Below are 19,821 nucleotides of genomic sequence, written 5' to 3'. Positions count from 1 at the left end.
TTCAACCCAGAATATTTGGTTGTACCTGCTTTGTTCGGGATGTTCGGCCTCAGCATACCAAGCTGGATCCAAAGTCCTTAAAATGTATTTTCCTTGGTTATTCCCATGTCCAAAAGGGGTATCGGTGTTATTGTCCTAGTCTAAATAAATATTTAGTCTCTCCTGATATCACGTTTTTTGAACATACCCCATTTTTTTCATCATCGTCTTTCTCTTCGAATAAGAGTCAGGGGGAGCATAAGGAATTAGAGGATGATTTCCTTGTCTACACCGTTATTTCTCTTTCCGATCCTCTTCCTGATTCATCTCTACCTGTGGCTATCTCTACTCTTCCTCCCATCGTTAAGGTCTATACTCGACGACAACCTCCTCCAGTTCCATGCCCTGTACCAGAGTCTTCTTCGTCATTGGATCCAGAAATGGGTGATGATTTTCCTATTGCACTTCGTAAAGGTAAACGTACTTGTGCTCATCCTATTTCCTTTTTTGTTTCATATAACCATTTGTCACCGTCCAAATGTTCATTCATTGCATCCTTAGATTCTGTATCCATTTCGAAAACTGTTCATGAGGCTATGTCTCATCCTGGTTGGTGTGTCGTAATGGTGGAGGAGATGACTGCCTTAGATGATAATTGTACTTGGGATTTAGTTTCTCTCCCTGCAGGAAAGAAGGCTATCGGTTGCAAATGGGTGTTTGCAGTTAAAGTCAATCCTAATGGTTCTGTTGCTCGGTTAAAAGCACGCCTCGTAGCGAAAGACTACGCACAAACTTATGGCGTTGACTATGCTGATACTTTTTCTCTTGTAGCAACAATGGCATCTGTGAGGTTGTTTATTTCATTAGCTTCAATCAATCATTGGCCTTTACATCAGCTTGATATTAAAAATGCATTTCTTCATGGTGATCTTCAAGAAGAGGTGTATATGGAGCAACCACCAGGGTTTGTTGCTCAGGGGGAAAATGGAACGATGTGTCACCTTCGTAAATCCTTGTATGGATTAAAGCAGAGCCCACGAGCTGGGTTTGGTAAATTCAGTCAGGTGATTGAAAGCTTTGGAATGCGGAAGAGCAGGTCAGATCATTCAGTCTTTTTTAAAAGATCTGAGGGTGGTGTCATCTTGTTAGTCGTATATGTGGATGATATTATGATTACTGGTGATGATGCCTTAAAGACCTTTCTTTATAGTCAATTCCATACAAAAGATTTGGACATGTTGAAATACTTCTTAGGAATTGAGGTGATAAGAAGCAAGAAAGAAATTCTATTATCACAGAGAAAATATGTCTTGACTTGTTGACTGAAACAGGAAAGCTAGGGGCTAAGCCATGTAGTACCCCAATGATGCCCAACCTACAGCTCACAAAAGATGGAGAATTGGTAAAAGATCCTGAAAGATATAGGAGGCTAGTGGGACAACTTAATTATCTTATAGTGACTCGACCCAACATAGCCTATTCAGTAAGTATTGTGAGTCAGTACATGTCATGCCCTACAGTTGATCATTGGGCTGCATTGGAAGAAGATCAACCTCAGGGTATTGTGTTTTTGTTAGTGGTAATTTGATTTCTTGGAAGAGTAAGAAGCAAAATGTGGTGTCATGTTCAAGTGCAGAATCAGAATATAGAGCAATGGCACAATCTGTGTGTGAATTGATTTGGATATATGAACTTCTTGTTGTGTTGGGATTTGAAATCACCACACTGACAAAGTTGTGGTGTGATAATCAAGCAGCACTTCATATTGCTTCTAATCCAGTTTTTCATGAAAGGACTAAACATATTGAAGTTGAATGCCATTTTGTACGTGTGAAAATTTAACAAGGGTTGGTATCTACAGGATATGTGAAGACTGGAGAACAATTAGGAGATATCTTCACGAAAGCATTGGATGGAAGACGTATAGATTATCTATGTAACAAGTTGGGCATGATTAACATATATGCTCCAACTTGAGGGGAGTGTTATAATTCTATAATTAAGATTTTCCATTCTTGTAAATATTTTGTGATATTTTCCTTTTCTATGCTTTGTATTCTTGTATATATTCATATCTTTGGTGAATGAATAAAGCATTTTGATTATTTCTCAAACCTAAGAGTTTTACGGATATGAATATTAAAATGATGCCGGCAACATCACATATCACAGAAAAAACAGAAAGAAGATTTATTTTATCACACTACTATATGATTAAAAAAAAACTGATTTTGCCTCCTCACCTTAGAGGACTTGAGAAGTGCACGTGCAAGGCAAAGAAGCTGCCGTTGCCCAACAGAAAATGATAGCCCAGATTCCTTAACATGAAAATCTAATCCTCCAGCTGCTTCAATTTCCCTCCGGATATAACATCTTTCAAGAACTTCCAAAATCTTTTGATCGTCATACCAATGGAATGGATCCAGATTTTCCCTGTGCATTAGTAAAAGATATAAAGGCAACTGAACTAAATAATTTTGAAAATTTCAGGGTTGAAGATTAAATAAACAGAAACTTCCAACAAAAATTTTCAAACTATTTCAGATAGGAATAATTGATTCCTATGTTAAATTGAAGAAATAAACATAAACAATATTTTGGAAGAAAGCATTTCATTCAAGCACCTTAATGATCCTTCAAACAAAAATGGAGTTTGAGGAACTACAGCAAAGTGCATGCGTAGATCTCTAACAGGGACTTCAGCAATATCTATCCCATCCACCAATATACGCCCGGCACATATTGGTGTAAGGCAGAATAGGGAATTGAGGATACTAGATTTTCCAGCACCCGTTCTACCAATTATGCCTACCTATTAGAAAATGAAGAGATGATGTCAATAAACATGAACAAAACTGGGGACCTGCTTTCGTGCGGCCCCTTCCAAATCTCCAGTTTCAATAAACATGAATGAAACACGATGTCATACTGTAAGAATATAAACAAGGCAGCAAGGAAGCAGTAGGAGTGAAACATAAAAGTAGATAGAAAACAGAAGCATCCATCCTTTCAACGGTCTTTATTTTTTCACACACCTGTGCTCCTCCCAAGATTGTAAAAGAAATATCACGAAGAGCTGCTGGCAAAGATGGTTTGTATCTCAAAGTAACATTTTGAAATTCAATTTTTCCTTGATATGGCCACTTTGAATCTAAGGATCGGCACCCATGCAAATCTTCTTGAGGAATGTCCATATACTAAAAAAGTGAACATAAATAAAAACATAAATAACTGAAATAATTTTCTTGAATTTGAACAAAATAGAAGTTTTTCATTCATACCTGAAGAGCTCTTTCCATAGAAACCATCTCTTTCTCTGTTTCAGTAAAACTTGTCAAAAAGTTTCCCAACAAAGAAACGATTGGAGCAGCATATGACAGTGCCAGCCCAACCTATCCAGCAAACAATGTAAGGTCTAATTAATCACTCTATGTCATAACATTGAAAATTTCCATTTCTTATTGAAAATAGAATTGTACGGTTGACAAGAAATTAGAATTGTGCAGTAAAATCACCAATGCAAATGTTTAAGCTAAATTGATAAGGAAAATTTTAATTGCTATATCAACACTTTAACACTCCCAACCACTTGTGAGTCGGAAATTATCACAAAGCCTAACAAGTGGTTATCAGTATTAATTGGGAAGAGGTGATATTACAAAGGCTTGAATGCTTTAATACCATGTTAAATCATTATTGAACTCAAAAGTTGATGGGTTCCGGAAAATGAAATCTTCTATCAATATTTTAACATAAACCAAAATGAGATATATTAAAAAAGAAAAATGAGAGATGCACAATCTTATCCGTATCTGCCCCAACCACTTAACTAGATGGGCCTCATTATTGACTCCCAAGTTGTGTATGCCCAAAGCAAGCAACGCAATCGGTCACAAGTGCAATACAACGTCCCACTTAACTAGATCAAGATGGGAACCCCCCCTCTCCCTTCAAAATTCTTATCCCTATTAATCTTAAGCCTGGAAACAACCTGCTCAGCCCTCAAGATTGAATTAGACACTTGACACTGCACTACAAGTCAATGACTCAACATCACATTGTCCATCTATCAAATTTCGGGAGCATTTAGCAGCATCTTTAATAAATAAGAAAGTCAGATCATACCAGCCCTGGAGTACCAATGTTTAGTGGGAGATTTCCAAGAGATCCAATAACAGCCATCACCGCAATAAAAGAAATTATCAAACCTGCTAATAACTGAAAGTAAAAGCTAATTACAACAATAAAAAAAGATCCCTATTACTTTCATCCACACTGGTCAAATACATAGGCTAAAATTAAAAAAAGAAAAACTGAAATCAACGATAAAGAAAATGCAAGTAAAAAATATCTAAATGTACAGAAAGGATGTGTAGTTCAGAAGCTTGGATTCCATATTTCCATATATGCCTATTACTTTATTTTAGGCATTTAATTTGATTAATTAATAACTTATTTTGTTTTGGGCTCAGAATTTCCGTGCCAGGTTGACTGTTAACCAGTTTTACGGGTTCCCTTTCTACCTGATAGTATTTACAAACTGTATTTAAGTTGTTAATTCAGTTTTTCACATCAATAATAATAGTGATAATAATAATAAAGAGTGATTTTTACATCAGTTGTTAAGGAGAAGAGGATTATACTGCAATACAAATGTTGCACATTGGCAACAACAAATTTAGTTATACACGCAATTGATTGATCGTGTGTTTGAAAAAGATATTAGGTCATAAACACAACACTTTCCTTTAAATATACCTGAAGTCGGAGGGATAGCCACAAACTTGCTGTAATTTCTGAGTAACTGGTTTGTTGATACAATATGATATGCTTTGTGAATCTTGTGAAAAAGAAATCCTGTATTCGTCAAATTCTATAAGTAGAAAAATACTAAAGCGAATAGCAATTATTTGCAAACATTACTTGATCAAAGAACAGCCATCAAGACAAAATAGCATCAATGGCCAATGAAATTATGAGGCATTGAGCACCTTATAAATTTTAACTGGAAATATCTTTATTGAATAATGAGATTGCAAATAACTTCTACCCAAAACTATTTATTTTACACATATTCAACTTTTAAGTGAATGTGACCCCTACCAATACTATATTTCATTTGTAATATGTATAAGATCCTACAAGTGGAAATCAATATTAATTGGGAGGAAATAACATTCCAGGGATTGTTTTACTTTTTTCTCTAGAGTTCAGTCTTTATGATGTAATTTGGTCCTAGCCTTGTATTGGATGCTTGAAGTTTTTTCTTCGTTTCCTCTTATGTACTTTGAGCATTAGACTCTTTCATTATATAAATGAATAGTCTCATTTCTATTTTTTTTAAAAAAAAAAACATAGGACATCTTTGGACCACCTACTCTAATACCATCTTAAATCACTGATTAACCCAAAAGTTTAAGCTGATTTAAGATGGTATTAGAGCAAATGTTCCAAGGACGTCTTATGTTCAAACTCCCTGGAATGTTATTTCCTCCCAATTAATATTGATTTCCACTCATTAGTTGAGTCTTTATATTTCAAGCCCACAAGTGAGGGGGTGTGTTAAATGATATAATATTAAATTTGTCTTCACCTATCAACTTATTTTTTGGGTCAAATGTGATTTAAGAATATCATCTAACAATTTGAATAACTATTCTTCTTAGAAACTGCTAAAAAAACATTATTTTTTTCTCTTATTAATCTTAGGAGGAAAGAGTTTCTTAAATAGAAGAAATACCCAATTACAAATAAGGAAAGAATAAAATACAGCAAATATAATACAATAAGTACAATATAAAATTTCACAATAAAGGAAATAATCAACAGAAACTTTATAACAAATACAAGACACAAAATAACACCTCACACTTGAACGCTCTAATCGTTGCAGACCCATCAAGAGTCTCAGTGAAGGAGGAATATATGGGAGACCGTGAAACACTATCAAGCCGTCTCAACTCTCGAGCTGTGGCCCTATAAAAGAACTGCAAAGTTTTTTATTATGCAAGCAGAGGTGAAATTATCTCCCTCCCTTGTACAATATCTAGAACATAAAGTGCAGAGTTCCACTAGCACTATTCTAGAAGAAATTTCGATATATGATCGTTGTTCAAATAATCATTTTGGAACTCTACAGAAGAACAATATATTTGTGTATATATATATTATCTTGAATTATCAGCAGCGTCCGGTGCAATTACGTAAAGGTATTTAGTGAAGAATGGATTCCAGACAATGCCCACCACAAACTCACATGTATACCCTGTAACAGAACACTTAATTGAAACCAATGAATGTGTATGTGGAAGAGCTAACAAAGATAAAGATGTAAAGAGTTTAAGGAACAAGACCTTGTCCTTATGTTGGAAATTTCTATCTTATGGGCCACATGTGTATCATTTAATGTGTTTTCTATTTTAAGTAAAGCAAAGGACGTCACCTAATAATGAAAAAGAGAATAGAAGCGAAATAAATGGACAAAATGTGAAGATACCGTTACTTTATTTCTGATTTGAGGGGATAAAGTAGAAGTAACTTATACTTAAGAAAGTTGGATCATACGAGTCCTGGAGTATCAGTACTCATATCAAGTATATCACGTATATCCTTGGTCTATCAACACTCATAATTAGGTATACCTATCACCTATGTTATTGATTCCTTCAATAATAATATAAGGAATGAGGCATTATCAATGATATATCACCATTCATATCGGATATGAGGGACAAACATTTAGGTACATCAAGACAGGCATTTCATCTAAAATCTGTAGAAAACCCAACACCATTTAGTACGAGAAACTGAACACAATAAAGAGAAGTAAAGAGAAGTAATATATCACGATCATCGTTCATAGCAGGTATATCGTTGGTATATCTACACTCATTATTAGGTACATCAATGATATATCAAATTGTACCAGGTATATAATCGTTTGGGCTCAGTTTTTTTCAACACGGGTTGTGCCACTAAATTTTACTATTTTTGCAAAATTGAAGGGGTTGTTACATTTGCAAATTTCTAGTAACGTTTAGCTACTTTTGCAAGTGCCTTTAAAATATAGAGATCATAAATTCCAATAAGCATTCCATTTGATTTTTCTTCCCTTCAACCATTGTACTTAACAATTACAAAAATCCGTGTCAACCAATCGATTTTGATTTCTAATTCTCTAGTCTTTTTAACCTCTCTTATGCATTTCTTAACTCGATATTGAAATTTAACAGCAATACTTATTCTCTCTCGCACTATTTTAACAGTAATACTTATTCTCTCTCACACTATTATTTCAGAAGATTCCTTCTATAATAAAAAAATTAAAATTAAAATTAATAATATAAATAAATAAAACCTAGATTTATCATATTTGCCCTCCTTGATGAATAAAATGTTTCTCTTACCAAATTTAAATGGATTATAGTATGTGGACCTAAAGAGCCTTTGAAGGTTAGCCCCTTTTGTAAGTCTCTCTTTATTAACCATCATCCTACTTTTTGTTCATTTGCAAGATTTGGAAGGCCAAATCCCCAAGAGGATTAGATTTCTCTCTTAACTAGTCAGTCAAGGTAGTTTGGACCACATGGACATTGTCCAAAGACCGTTGCCCATGGTTTTGGGTCCCCATGGTAAGAAAACGTGGGAAGATTCAATTTGACATGAAATTTTGGGGTAGTCTTCTCCAATTCCAACTCAAGTTGAAATGGTTGAGAAATAATGCAGTGAAAGCTTTGCTCGTTGAACTTTAGTTTGAAAGACATTGCTAAAAAAACATTATTTTTTCTCTTATTAATCTTAGGAGGAAAGAGTTTCTTAAATAGAAGAAATACCCAATTACAAATAAGGAAAGAATAAAATAATTACAAATAAGGAAAGAATAAAATACAGGAAATATAATACAATAAGTACAATATAAAATTTCACAATAAAGGAAATAATCAACGCTCCCCCTCAAGCTGGTTTGAAGATATCATTCATAGCCAGCTTGTCAATCAACTTGTTGAATTGTCACTTTAGAAGACCTTTGGTTAACACATCTGCGATTTGTTCTGCTGTCGGGAGAAAGGGAATGCATATTATTCATGCATCAATCTTTTTCTTTATGAAGTGTTTATCAACTTCAATATGTTTGGTTCTATCATGAAGGACTGGATTGTGGGCAATGGAAATTGCTGACTTGTTATCACAATAGATGCGTATGGGCATTGTCTGAGAGAAATTCAATTCTTTCAATAGTCTTCTTATCCATATGCCCACACAAATACCATGGGCTAATACCCTAAATTCTGCTTCAGCACTACTTCTAGCAACCACACTTTGTTTTTTACTTCGCCAAGTAACCAGATTTCCTCCAACAAAAGAGCAATACCCCGAAGTAGATCTTCTATCAGTCATGCTTCCTGCCCAATCAACATCAGTGTAAACCTCAATGTTTAGATGGTCATGCTTCGTGAATAATATACGATCTTCTATCAGTCGTGCTTCCTGCCCAATCAACATCAGTGTAAACCTCAATGTTTAGGTGGTCATGCTTCGTGAATAATATACCTTTTCCTGGAGTACCTTTCAAATATCTCAAAATTCTATAAACTGCTTCAAAGTGAACTGACCCGGGAGCATGCATGAACTAACTTACTACACTAACTGCGAAAGCAATGTCAGGACGAGAGATATATGAGTCTCCCTACAAGCCTCTGGTACTTTTCCTTTTCTTTTACTTTTTTTTCAGTTGCAGCAACCAATTTTAAATTTTGCTCAATAGGAGTTTCTGTTATCTTGCAACCAAGTAAACCTGTCTCATTCAGTAGGTCAAGAATATACTTCCTCTGGTTGACAAGAATGCCATTTTTAGATCTGGCAAACTCCATTCCTAGGAAATACTTTAAGGTTCCCAGGTCTTTGATTTGAAAATCATTAGCAAGGTTTTTCTTAAACATATTCAGTCCTGTCTCATCATTACCTGTAAGAATGATATCATCAACATACACCATCAAAGCGACCAACTTACCACTTCTAGTATGTTTATAGAACATAGTATGGTCAACTTGACTTTGACTGAATCCATAGCTTGTGACTGCCTTTCCAAACCGTTCAAACCATGCTCTGGGAGATTGTTTAAGCCCATATAATGATTTCTTTAACTTGCACACTTTGTTAATCCCGAGATCCACCTCAAAACCAGGTGACAAGTCCATAAAAACCTCTTCTTCAAGATCTCCATTGAGAAAGGCATTCTTCACCTCAAGTTGATAAAGAGGCCAACCAAAATTAACTGCCACAGACAACAAGATTCTAATGGAATTAATTTTAGCTACTGGAGCAAATGTTTCTTGATAATCAATGCCATAGGTCTGAGTGAACCCCTTAGCAACTAATCTAGCCTTGTACCTTTCAATACTACCACCAGCTTTACATTTTACAGTGAACACCCATTTGCATCCCACCGTTTGTTTATCTTTTGGTAGTTCGACTACGTCCCATGTGAAATTTTGTTTCAGTGCATTGAACTCTTCCATCACTGCTAATTTCCAATTCAAATCATTTAGGGCTTCCTGTATATTCCTTGGAACAAATAGGTTGGTTATTTTGGATGTGAAGGCTTTATGACAGTTAGACAATCTATGATAAGAAAGATAGTTTTCAATGGGATATTTGGTGCATTTATGAGTACCTTTCCTATGGGCAATTGGAATATCAAGATCAGAGATATCAGGTAAAGGATTAGAAGGAGATGAAGAACTAGGAGAAATAGGAGTAGAGTGTCTAATACCTAGATCTTCAGGATCATTCATCGGAGTATTTGATTGGTCCTGTAATAAGTCAATTGTCTGATCTCAGACTCTTTGAGTCAAGTTTCTTCTAGTATAAACCTGAAGTTAAGGATTTCGACTTGTAGAGTCATTTTGTAGTGTTTCTGTCCCTGAAGAAGAACTCTCCATACTTGGTATCGAAGGACTAGAGCTCATAATTGCAGGACCACTGATGTTTGGGAGAGATAAAGTATCCCAAAAATTATTTTCAAGGTTAGATATCTCCCCCTGAAGAAAATTTGGGCAAAAAAAAGGTTGATTTTCAAAAAAAGACATCCATACTCTCAAAATACTTGTGGGTCAAAGGATCAAAACATTTGTAAGCTTTCTTATGAGAAACATAGCCTACAAAAATGCATTTAGTGGCTCGAGGATCAAGCTTAGTTCGAGAAAGAGGAGAAGTATGGACATAAACAGTACACCCAAACAATTTAATTGGTAAATCAGAAGACAGGCGATTATTAGGAAAAAACTGATTGAAGTGATTAAGAGGAGTTTTAAAATTCAAAACCTTAGATGGCATTCGATTGATCAGATATGCAGCTGTAAGAACGGCATCACCCCACAAATATTTTGGAACATTCATAGAGAACATAAGGGTACGAGCAACTTCAAGTAAGTGTCTATTCTTTCACTCAGCAATGCCATTCTGCTGAAGCGTGTCACGACACGTAGCTTGATGATAAATGCCCTTTTCTTACAAAAAATTGGTTAATTGTTCATTGAAATATTCAGTGCCATTATCAGAGTGAAGAATTCAAATTTTAGTTTGAAATTGAGTCTCTATCATATTGTAAAACCGAACAAAAACCTCTTTTACCTCTGACTTTTTTGTTAACAAATAAAGCCAAGTTAAACGAGTGTGGTCATCTATAAAGGTAACAAACCAACGCTTACCACTATGAGTTAAGACTTTAGACGGACCCCAAACATCAATATGAATTAAGGAAAAAGGTGATGAAGCCTTGTACGGTTTAGGCAAATAGGTGGATCGATAATGTTTGGCAAAAATGCAACTTTCACATTGAAAAACTGAACAATCAAATCCTTTAAATAAATCGGAAAAAAATGCTTTAAATAAAAGAAATTTGGATGCCTTAATCTACGATGCCAAAGCATGATAGTTTCTTTGACAAAAGGAGAACAAACACTACTCAAGCCCTGAACTTTTTTTTTTTACTAGCAGAAACTTCATCAAAGTAATAGAGACCATCAATCATCCTAGCACGTCCAATCGTCCCCCCCGATTCCTGATCCTGAAAGATACAATGAGTTTCACAAAAGATAACACGACAGTTAGCATCCTTAGAAAGTTTACTAACAGACAACAAGTTACAAGCTAATTTTGGAACATGAAGGACAGAACGTAATAAAGTTTTGTAGTCAAAGGAATAGTTCCTTTTCCTGCAATAGAGGTGAAGCTGCCATCGGCAATGCGAATTTTTTCATTACAATACACGGGAGAATATGATTCAAATAAATAAGAGGAACTGGTTATATGATCAGAAGCTCCAGAGTCTATAATCCATGGAGATGAATTACTGCATGAGAATGTCTTAGGATAATTACCTATTTGAGTCAAGGAAATACATGAATTATTAGATGACAAATTGGTAGGCAGCAGTTTTAGGGTTGGATGAATTTGCTCTTGCAACTTGGTAGTAATTAATAATGGGAAATAGTAAATCTACCAAACCAAGTAAGTCGAACCAAACCAGAATTGTTGAACCAACAATGAGTAGTGAACCGAACTAGTGAACAATCCCAAATAGTGAACCAAACCAAGTAATGAGCCGAACCAGCTAAGTCGACCGAGCTGAAAAAAAAAAATCAGACCAGACCGGTTGAAACAAAACCGAACCAGTTTACACTGATTTTATATGGCTTCTACGAACACGAAACAACAGAACTCCACGATGCAAACTTATGAAGAGGAACGTTGAACAAAGAAAAGGGAGTTAGCCGATTCTGTTGAGATTAAGAGGATTCCACCGATGGTTCCATTGGAACAATCACCATTCACCGGATCAATAAAGGTGCGCGAACTCTTTTGAGGTACGCAAGCTCTTCCTAAGGTGAGGTTGAAGCTGCAACACTTAAAAACAAAATCCAAAAGACAGCGACAATGTGATGGCGTGCAACTATGGCTTGCCTCGTCGATTTGTACTTGTTCAAGCCAGATCAGAATCCCCAACTTGAGAAGACGACCTGCGATCGGAAGTAAGGTGTGCTATTTAAGACAGTAGCTAGGGTTTCAACAATGATAGGCTAGGATTTTGGCTATGGCAGCTAGGTTTTTAGGATTTTAGACATAACTATGATATTCCATCTCGGATACCATGCTAAAAAAACATTATCTTTTCTCTTATTAATCTTAGGAGGAAAGGATTTCTTAAATAGAAGAAATACCCAATTACAAATAAGAATAAAATAATTACAAATAAGGAAAGAATAAAATATAGCAAATATAATACAATAAGTACAATATAAAATTTCATAATAAAGGAAATAATCAACAGAAACCAATGAGTGTTCCAAGACAAGGAAACTCCTTGGTTTGCTCGTTTTGAGACTGCTAGGCTTGATGCTTCATTTTGATGCTCTCTTTCTAAAACCTTTTTGCAGCTTACTCATTACAAGAAATAAGTTCAAATTGATGGGCCTTCATACATGAGGATTGACAGAAGTTTGAAGACTTTGGATTCAGATTTACAGCATAATGTGCTCTTGTTTTTGTATGTTTGATCTTCTTTTTTGGATTTTGTTGTAGAAGTTTTGGTTGAAAGCTGTCTTTTTGTATCTGTATCTTTATTGGTTCACTGTAAGGACTGTTTTAGCATTGAACACTTTTCATTCAAATTAACTTGTATGATATGATGAGGACGCTAAGGACTAGTTGAGATGTTCGGGTGCACCTACTGATCCTTAGGTATTAAGCTTTATGCTCTTTGTACATATCTCTTGTACTTTGAGCATTAGTCTCATTTAATTATATTAATATTAATAAAGAGACTTATTTCCTTTTCAAAAAAAAAAAATGTTGAAAAATAATGGATGAAGTGTGTTCTTCGACACCCCTAAGTCCAGCTCAGTACTCTTTCTCTGGCAAGTGCCTTCCTTTGTTATTATTTGAAGAATCTCATTAGAGAAAAATAAGAGGAATTTCAAAGCAGCAGATGAAAGTTGAGAGGAGTGTGGCTCCTGACCACTTCCATAACAAAATTTCTTCACAGCTATCTTTTATCTTATTTATTCTTAACTGGAGCCACTCCCTATCCTGGTTTTCAACTGAGGCTACTGTTCTTTGGCTGTTTCATTTAACATGTGGCCGTATCTCATTACTTTCATTACATATAGCTATTTCTACATCCCCAAAGAAATAACATTATCTGTTTTTACTAATCTGTATACACTTCTTCTATTAAGAAAAATATATATTTAAAAAAGTTAGACAGTCAACAAAATTAATATTTGACTCCTGGTGTACATAGTAATATGAAGCTAAAATAGTATTTGATGCATACCTGAAGCTTACTGTAGATATACCAGAATGGCAGTAGCAACAACACGAAGAATACCTAAACAAATATACATATAAGCATTCAAACAATTTTAACCTAATAATAAATTTTGAATGAAAATAAAAGGTTCACAACCAGCAAGGTATAAGGAATCTAAATTAATTTGAAAGGCACCTGTACATATGACAGGACTACTGCAATTCCCAACAAACCAACAAAATTTGCCAGGAGGATATTGAGGATGAATGGAAGAGAATCGTCAATGGTATAAAGATCAGAAGACAACCTGCAATAAGAAAAAATTATGCAAGCCATGGGGAGAAGGAAGGAGTTCTATGTTTCTCATTGTCCTCAACTAACCTATTCAGGATTCGCCCACCGGGTGTTTGATAAAAAAACTGGATAGGTGCATGAATAAGCTTATTCAATAATGTGTCATGCACCTTAACTGCAGCTTGTAAGCCACCAAATGCAAATGAGAATGCTCTCAGCAAAGTAAAGAATGAATTTATGATGCAAAAGATGCAGAGAGTAACCTGCAAAAATTTTGAAGGCATCGAAAGGAAAAAAAGATAGGTCAAAGGCACACTTTAATATTAAGAGATTCAAAAAATGAAAATGTCGAGTCAGCAAACTTTCATGCTCTCCTACAATAAGATATTTCCTGAAAACATAGAAATATGACCATACATTCTAATCAACTTATATGTAAGCCGTATGTTTTTTTTCTAAAGGAAACATAAGTTTTCATTGATAGACTGAAAAGAGACTAATGCTAAAAATTACCTTATCCTTGAAGAGAATGTAGAAATGGAGAAAAACAAAAGATGAAGAAGTACAAATGAGATACAAAGAGGAGAAGAGATCAAAATGTAACACACTTAAAACCTAACAAACCAACTCCAGAAATGAAGCCATAGCCAACAGAGGACCAATTAGCAGACGAGATGAGAAGTCCAATAAGACCAAAGAGCGAGGTTGAAACCACGAATCAAACCAACTTCAAAACTGATTGAAACAGATAATCAACTTATATGTAAGCATTATTCTTAACTTCAATGAAAAGTTTGTTTCAAAAGAGAAGTTGCGGAATGCTACTCTGAATTTTTTTAAAAAATGCTCTCCCCTCTCTCCTCCCTTTCTCCCTCCCCCCACGCCCTCCTTTCCGACCACCCCACCGGAGCTCATCATGCCCTCCCTAGCCTTCCTTCCCTCTGACCGCCTCCCTCACCCTTTCCCATCTGCTCACCCTTCGGCCCCTTCCCTCCTCCCGACCTTCTTACGTACCCTGTTTCCAGCCATGGCCTTTAAATCATGCCGCATCTTTGACCACACCTTCATTATGGGGCAAGAAGGATCGGACTTCCTTTTAAAAGACTTAAAGAAAGGACAGTCCATTCTTCTATCCTTAACCTCAACTAACTGGCTATTTGAGAGTTTTCGCAGACTTATATATAGTTCCACCTTTGAATTCTTCTTACTAAAGGAAAGAATTGATCAAAGCTTCATAAGGTTGGCCAAATTTCGGGCAAAGGAGAAATGGTTTGTAGAATGTGTTGTCTGGCCAATCACAGGAGGAAGAAAGAATATCCATGTCCCGTTCGGCAATGAAAAAGCAGTGTGAAAAGATTTTAAGGAAATGATCGAAGGCTGCATCCAAAATTCCAGAGCATCCCTTGATTTCCAGGTTAGTTCTCCTTCACTTTGTCCCTCTCCTATACAGAGGCCGGTCGGTAGTAACAGCCCTGCTCTCCCTTCTTGTGGGAATTCCTCTCTCGAACCTTTAGAAGCCTCTAAACACCTACTCCCCGTAATTTCTCCCCTTTCACCCTCCCCTGCTCCACCCTTGAAGAAACAAAGTAACCACACTTTCTGGATGAAGAAGAATGGTGATGTTTTGCCTGAAAATTTTAGTAATTTATGGATTATTTCAAGATTTATGGCATCAAATGGGTGGAAGGAAATTTCCATAGAGCTAAGTAAGTGTCTAGGCACCAACGTTGTCATCAATCCTCTATTTGCAGACAAGGCTCTCATCAAACTCAGCTAAGGAGACCTCACTGAAAAAGTGCCAATTCAGGGCAAATGGATTAAGTATGGCCCCTTTCATCTTCTTTGGGAAAAATGGAACCCTTTTAGTCATGGAAGGCCCTCAGTAATGCAAGGTTATGGGGGATGGATTGCAATAAACAATCTTCCCCTAGATTATTCGTGTAGAAGCACTTTCGAGGCAATTGGGGCTTATTTTGGTGGACTAACTGTAATTACATCAGAAACTCTTAATCTTATCAACTGTTTAGAAGCTAAAATTCAAGTCAGGAAAAATTTATGTGGATTCATGCCAGCCACCATTGAAATTAAGGATGAAATTCGTGGAAGTTTTTACTTAAATTTTGGTGATATTACTTGTTGTCATCCGCCTTCAAAACTACCTTCTAAAGTTCTATTTAAAGACTTCTCCAACCCAATAGATTTAGTTCGATTACAAGAAGTCCTGAAGGATGAAGATGTCAGTTCCCAAATTGATTTAATTGATTTATCCAATTGGTCTTTCCTATTGTCAACCAAGTCCAAGCCTAAGTTCTCAAGAAGTCCAAGAGCAAGAGCAGAAAAGAAGAAAGAGTTCCACAAGCCACAGACTTCGAATTTCAATAGGGGAGAAGCAAGTCACCACCTTCGAGGTTAGTCTGTAATAATTCAGAATTTCAAAAGTCATTGTCAAAAGAGGAGTTAAATCGCCCTTTAAGCCCTGACGAGGGAAATCTGTTAAGATTGGTTGGAAGTTGAAAAGCCACCCCCCGCCTTGCAGCCGCAGTCCTCCGAGAGGATTTTTTTTAAACTAAAGGAAGTCGAAAAGTCTTCTGACTTAAATGCATCACCAGCTAAGACACCTAGTGTAAATGCTAAGGCCCTTCGTGTTCCACGGCCCGGCTTCTGCCATTAAGAAGAAAGAAAAGGGATTGCCAACCGACCTCTCCCTTTTTGAATCTGAAAAGTCACTCGCGCCAAAAAGAAAAAAGAAAGCAAAGTTATTTCTCCCTTCAACCTCTTCCTCTTTTGAGCATGCCTTAACCAAGTCCGAAACCCAAACGACCCTCAAGCCCTCTTCTTCCCCCGTCCCCTGCCTCAACACATCTCCCCTACCCCTCCCTGCTTTACCAGATCACCCGATTTCTCTGCCATTACTACCCTCAAGCAGCCATAACTCCCCCTCTTACCTTGCCCCCCGTCCTAACAGAGCAGCCTTTTCTTTTTTGCCTCTGCATCCCACAAGCCTCCTCCTCCCTTTAGCACTAAACCACCCCATAAACCCTGCAAAGCAAACCATAAGCGGCTGCATAGAACACGCCACCCCTCTTGCCTCTTCAAGACTTTTCCCAAGCATTTTATCAGAAGAAAGTATCTGAAGGAACACTCCAAAAGCCTCGGCTTCACCCTCAAATTAGTGTCCGGTCAGCTCCAAGAAGCCAGGAATCCTTCATTTCCAGAACAGCCTCTTTTTACCAGGTCAGAAAATCAAATTTCTCTCCTCCCATCCAACCCGGCGAGGCCATTCCTGAAAGGAACTCCCAATTTTCCCCCAGAAGCTCCAGCAATTATAGAGAAGGATTGCCCTCTTGATTCCTCTTTCAGTATTAGTATTGAGGAAAATGATTGGTTCAACAATTCAGGAGATCAAGAAGAGCCAAAAACAGAAGCACCCTTGCTTGTTAACCTAAATACTCTGTTTCAAACAGAGGAGGATTTTATTTCTAAGATAAAAGCCCTCAGCCCTGCCCATCCAGCCCTCCCTTCAACCCCTTCTGACCTCCCAGCACATCTACTGAGCATAGTCACTGATTGCAACCTAATAATGGACTGAACTTCGGTTGGCACTGAACCCTGTTTTTGAAAAAGATGAAGATAGTATCCTGGAATACAAGAGGCCTCAAAGAAAGTAATAAAAGGTTGGCCCTTAAACGATTCTTAAAGAAAATTAACCCCTCAATAGTGTTAATTCAAGAATCTAAAAAAGAAAATATTGATGCAAGTTTTATTAAATCTATATGGAGTTTCAAAGATGTTGGATGGGAATTTGTTGAATCTTTTGGTGTTTCTAGCGGGTTGTTGACAATGTGGGACACAAATTCGATTTCGGTATTAGAAACCCTCAAAGGTGGTTACTCCCTTTCAATAAAATGCACCACTATTTGTAAAAAAACTTGTTGGGTCACTAATGTATATGGGCCAACCGATTACAAAGAAAGAAAATTTGTGTGGGAAGAACTACTTTCCTTGGTAGCTTATTGTGAAGAGGCATGGTGCATGGGTGGTGATTTTAATATCACAAGATGGGCACAAGAGAGATTTCCCTTGGGTCGAAGTACTAGAGGTATGAGAAAATTTAATAAGTTCATTGAGCAAGCAAAACTCATGGAAATCCGATTGAGTAATGGGAACTTTACTTGGTCAAGGGAAGGTATCGCTGTTTCAAGATCCTTACTAGACCGTTTTTTCATATCAAAAGAATGGGATGAGTTATTTGAAAATTCTAGAACCAATAGACAAGCCCGAATTTTTTCAGATCACTACCCAACTTTACTAGAAGCCGGTTCTTTCAGTTGGGGTCCCTCACCTTTCAGGTTTTGCAATAGCTGGTTACTCAACAAAGATTGCATCCAAATTATAGAGAAAGCATGGTTTGACAGTAAAGTGCATGGATGGGCTGGATTTGTACTAAATCAGAAGCTGAAAGAAGTGAAAACAGCAGTAAAAAAGTGGCATCACAGCAATAAGGAAGAACTAAAACAGAAAGAGGAGAGGCTGCTAGCAGAAATAGAAAAATGGGACACTCTTGTCGAGATTTCCCCCCTTTCAAGCAATGACTATGCAGTTTGGTCTTCATCAAAATCAGAACTCATGGCCTTATATAGGCTTGAAGAAATCAACCTATTGCAGAAAAGTAAGTTAAATTGGCTCAAGCAGGGAGATGAGAATACAAGCTTTTTCCACAGATTCTTAGTAGCAAAAAAGAGGAAAAACTTTATAAATGAGTTAGTTGATGAGCAAAGAGTGCCAACAAAGTCAAGTGCAGAAATTGAAAGCCTAATAATCAATTATTACAAGTCTTTTTCTAAAATCTCCAGGGCAGAGGCATCTTCCATTAAACTTAGACTGGCTTTGTGTGAATTTGAATCAGAATCTCCTCTTGCAAAATAATTTTTCAGCCACAGAAATCTTCCCAGCCATAAAAACCCTTGGCAAAAGCAAAGCCCCAGGCCCCGATGGCTTCACTTCAAAATTCTTGCTGAAATTTTGGTCTATTCTAAAGTCAAGCTTCCAAGATACCTTTAATGACTTCTATAAGAATGGTAAGATCAATGCTTGCATAAAGGAGAACTTCATATACTTGATTCAAAAGAATAAAGTAGCAATCAAGGTCAGTGATTACAGACCCATTAGCTTAACCTCCTTAATATACAAAGTCATTGCTAAGGTGCTAGCTGAGAGATTGAAAGGGATTATGCCCAGCATTATTGCTCCCTCCCAATGTGCATTCATAGAAGGAAGACAAATTTTGGATCCCATCCTTATAGCCAATGAAGCTGTTGAAGAGTATAGAGCAAAAAAAAAGGGATGGATCCTTAAACTTGATATGGAGAAAGCATTTGACCAAGTTGATTGGGATTTTCTAGAAAAAGTGCTACGGTCCAAGAATTTCAATCAGAAATGGATAGAATGAATCATGGGATGTGTCAAAAACTCACTTTACTCGATCTTCATTAATAAGAGACCAAGAGGAAGAGTGGTTGCTTCAATAGGGCTAAGGCAAGGCGATCCTCTCTCCCCTTTCCTTTATCTTCTAGTCAGCGAAGTATTGAGTGCTTTAATTTCCAGACTCAACCAATCTGGCATTATTGAAGGTTTTATAGTAGGTAAAGAGCAAGTTCAAGTCTCCATACTCCAATTCACGGATGATACCTTACTGTTTTGCAAATATGACAGCTTTATGCTTTTAAAGCTTAAAAATACAGTGGAGCTTTTTGAATGGTGTTCAGGGCAGAAGGTAAATTGGGATAAATCAGCCCTATATGGCATTAATGTGGATGACAGTGACCTATTTAATACAGCAGCATCTTTGAATTGTTCGGCTGACCATCTTCCTTTTTATTACCTAGGGTTGCCTCTAGGGGGTTACCCGAAAAGAGCCTCCTTTTGGCAGTCGATCCTAGACAAAGTACAAGCTAAACTTGACAAATGGAAGAGATTTAATCTATCTAGGGGAGGAAGAGCCACTCTATGCACTTCAGTCCTCTCAAACCTTCCAATTCATTACTTGGCCATCTTCCTCATGCCTGAAAAAGTAGTATCTAAAATGGAAAGGATAATACGAAGCTTCTTTTGGGAGGCAACAAGGGCAGCAAGCAAAATCACTTGGTTAAATGGGAATTGGTTCAAAAACCTATAGCTGGTGGCCTAGGCCTTGGTGGTTTCAAATCTATGAATATTGCACTCCTTGCTAAATGGGG

At 36.7% G+C, this 19,821-nt stretch overlaps 1 protein-coding gene across 5 annotated transcripts in view; it reads right to left on the bottom strand.

Annotated features, from left to right (window-relative positions):
• The window catches only part of LOC120090395 (ABC transporter C family member 13), an 84,519-nt gene that overhangs the window by 11,687 nt on the left and 53,011 nt on the right, over positions 1-19,821 (bottom strand). For all 5 annotated transcript variants that reach the window (XM_039048026.1, XM_039048025.1, XM_039048028.1 and 2 more), the window contains 10 exons: positions 13,673-13,848; positions 13,487-13,598; positions 13,316-13,369; positions 5,844-5,966; positions 4,738-4,836; positions 4,105-4,197; positions 3,261-3,371; positions 3,015-3,176; positions 2,604-2,791; positions 2,223-2,412 (listed from right to left, as the gene is read on the bottom strand). In XM_039048026.1, the coding sequence (XP_038903954.1) occupies positions 2,223-2,412; positions 2,604-2,791; positions 3,015-3,176; positions 3,261-3,371; positions 4,105-4,197; positions 4,738-4,836; positions 5,844-5,966; positions 13,316-13,369; positions 13,487-13,598; positions 13,673-13,848 (1,308 nt within the window). The remainder of the gene's footprint in view (positions 1-2,222; positions 2,413-2,603; positions 2,792-3,014; positions 3,177-3,260; positions 3,372-4,104; positions 4,198-4,737; positions 4,837-5,843; positions 5,967-13,315; positions 13,370-13,486; positions 13,599-13,672; positions 13,849-19,821) is intronic.

Source organism: Benincasa hispida, chromosome 11 (assembly GCF_009727055.1).
Source record: "Benincasa hispida cultivar B227 chromosome 11, ASM972705v1, whole genome shotgun sequence".
In the NCBI taxonomy this organism is placed as follows: Eukaryota; Viridiplantae; Streptophyta; class Magnoliopsida; order Cucurbitales; family Cucurbitaceae; genus Benincasa; species Benincasa hispida.
Note: the sequence above shows the minus strand (reverse complement) of the source record. Positions and strands in the feature narration are given on the sequence as shown.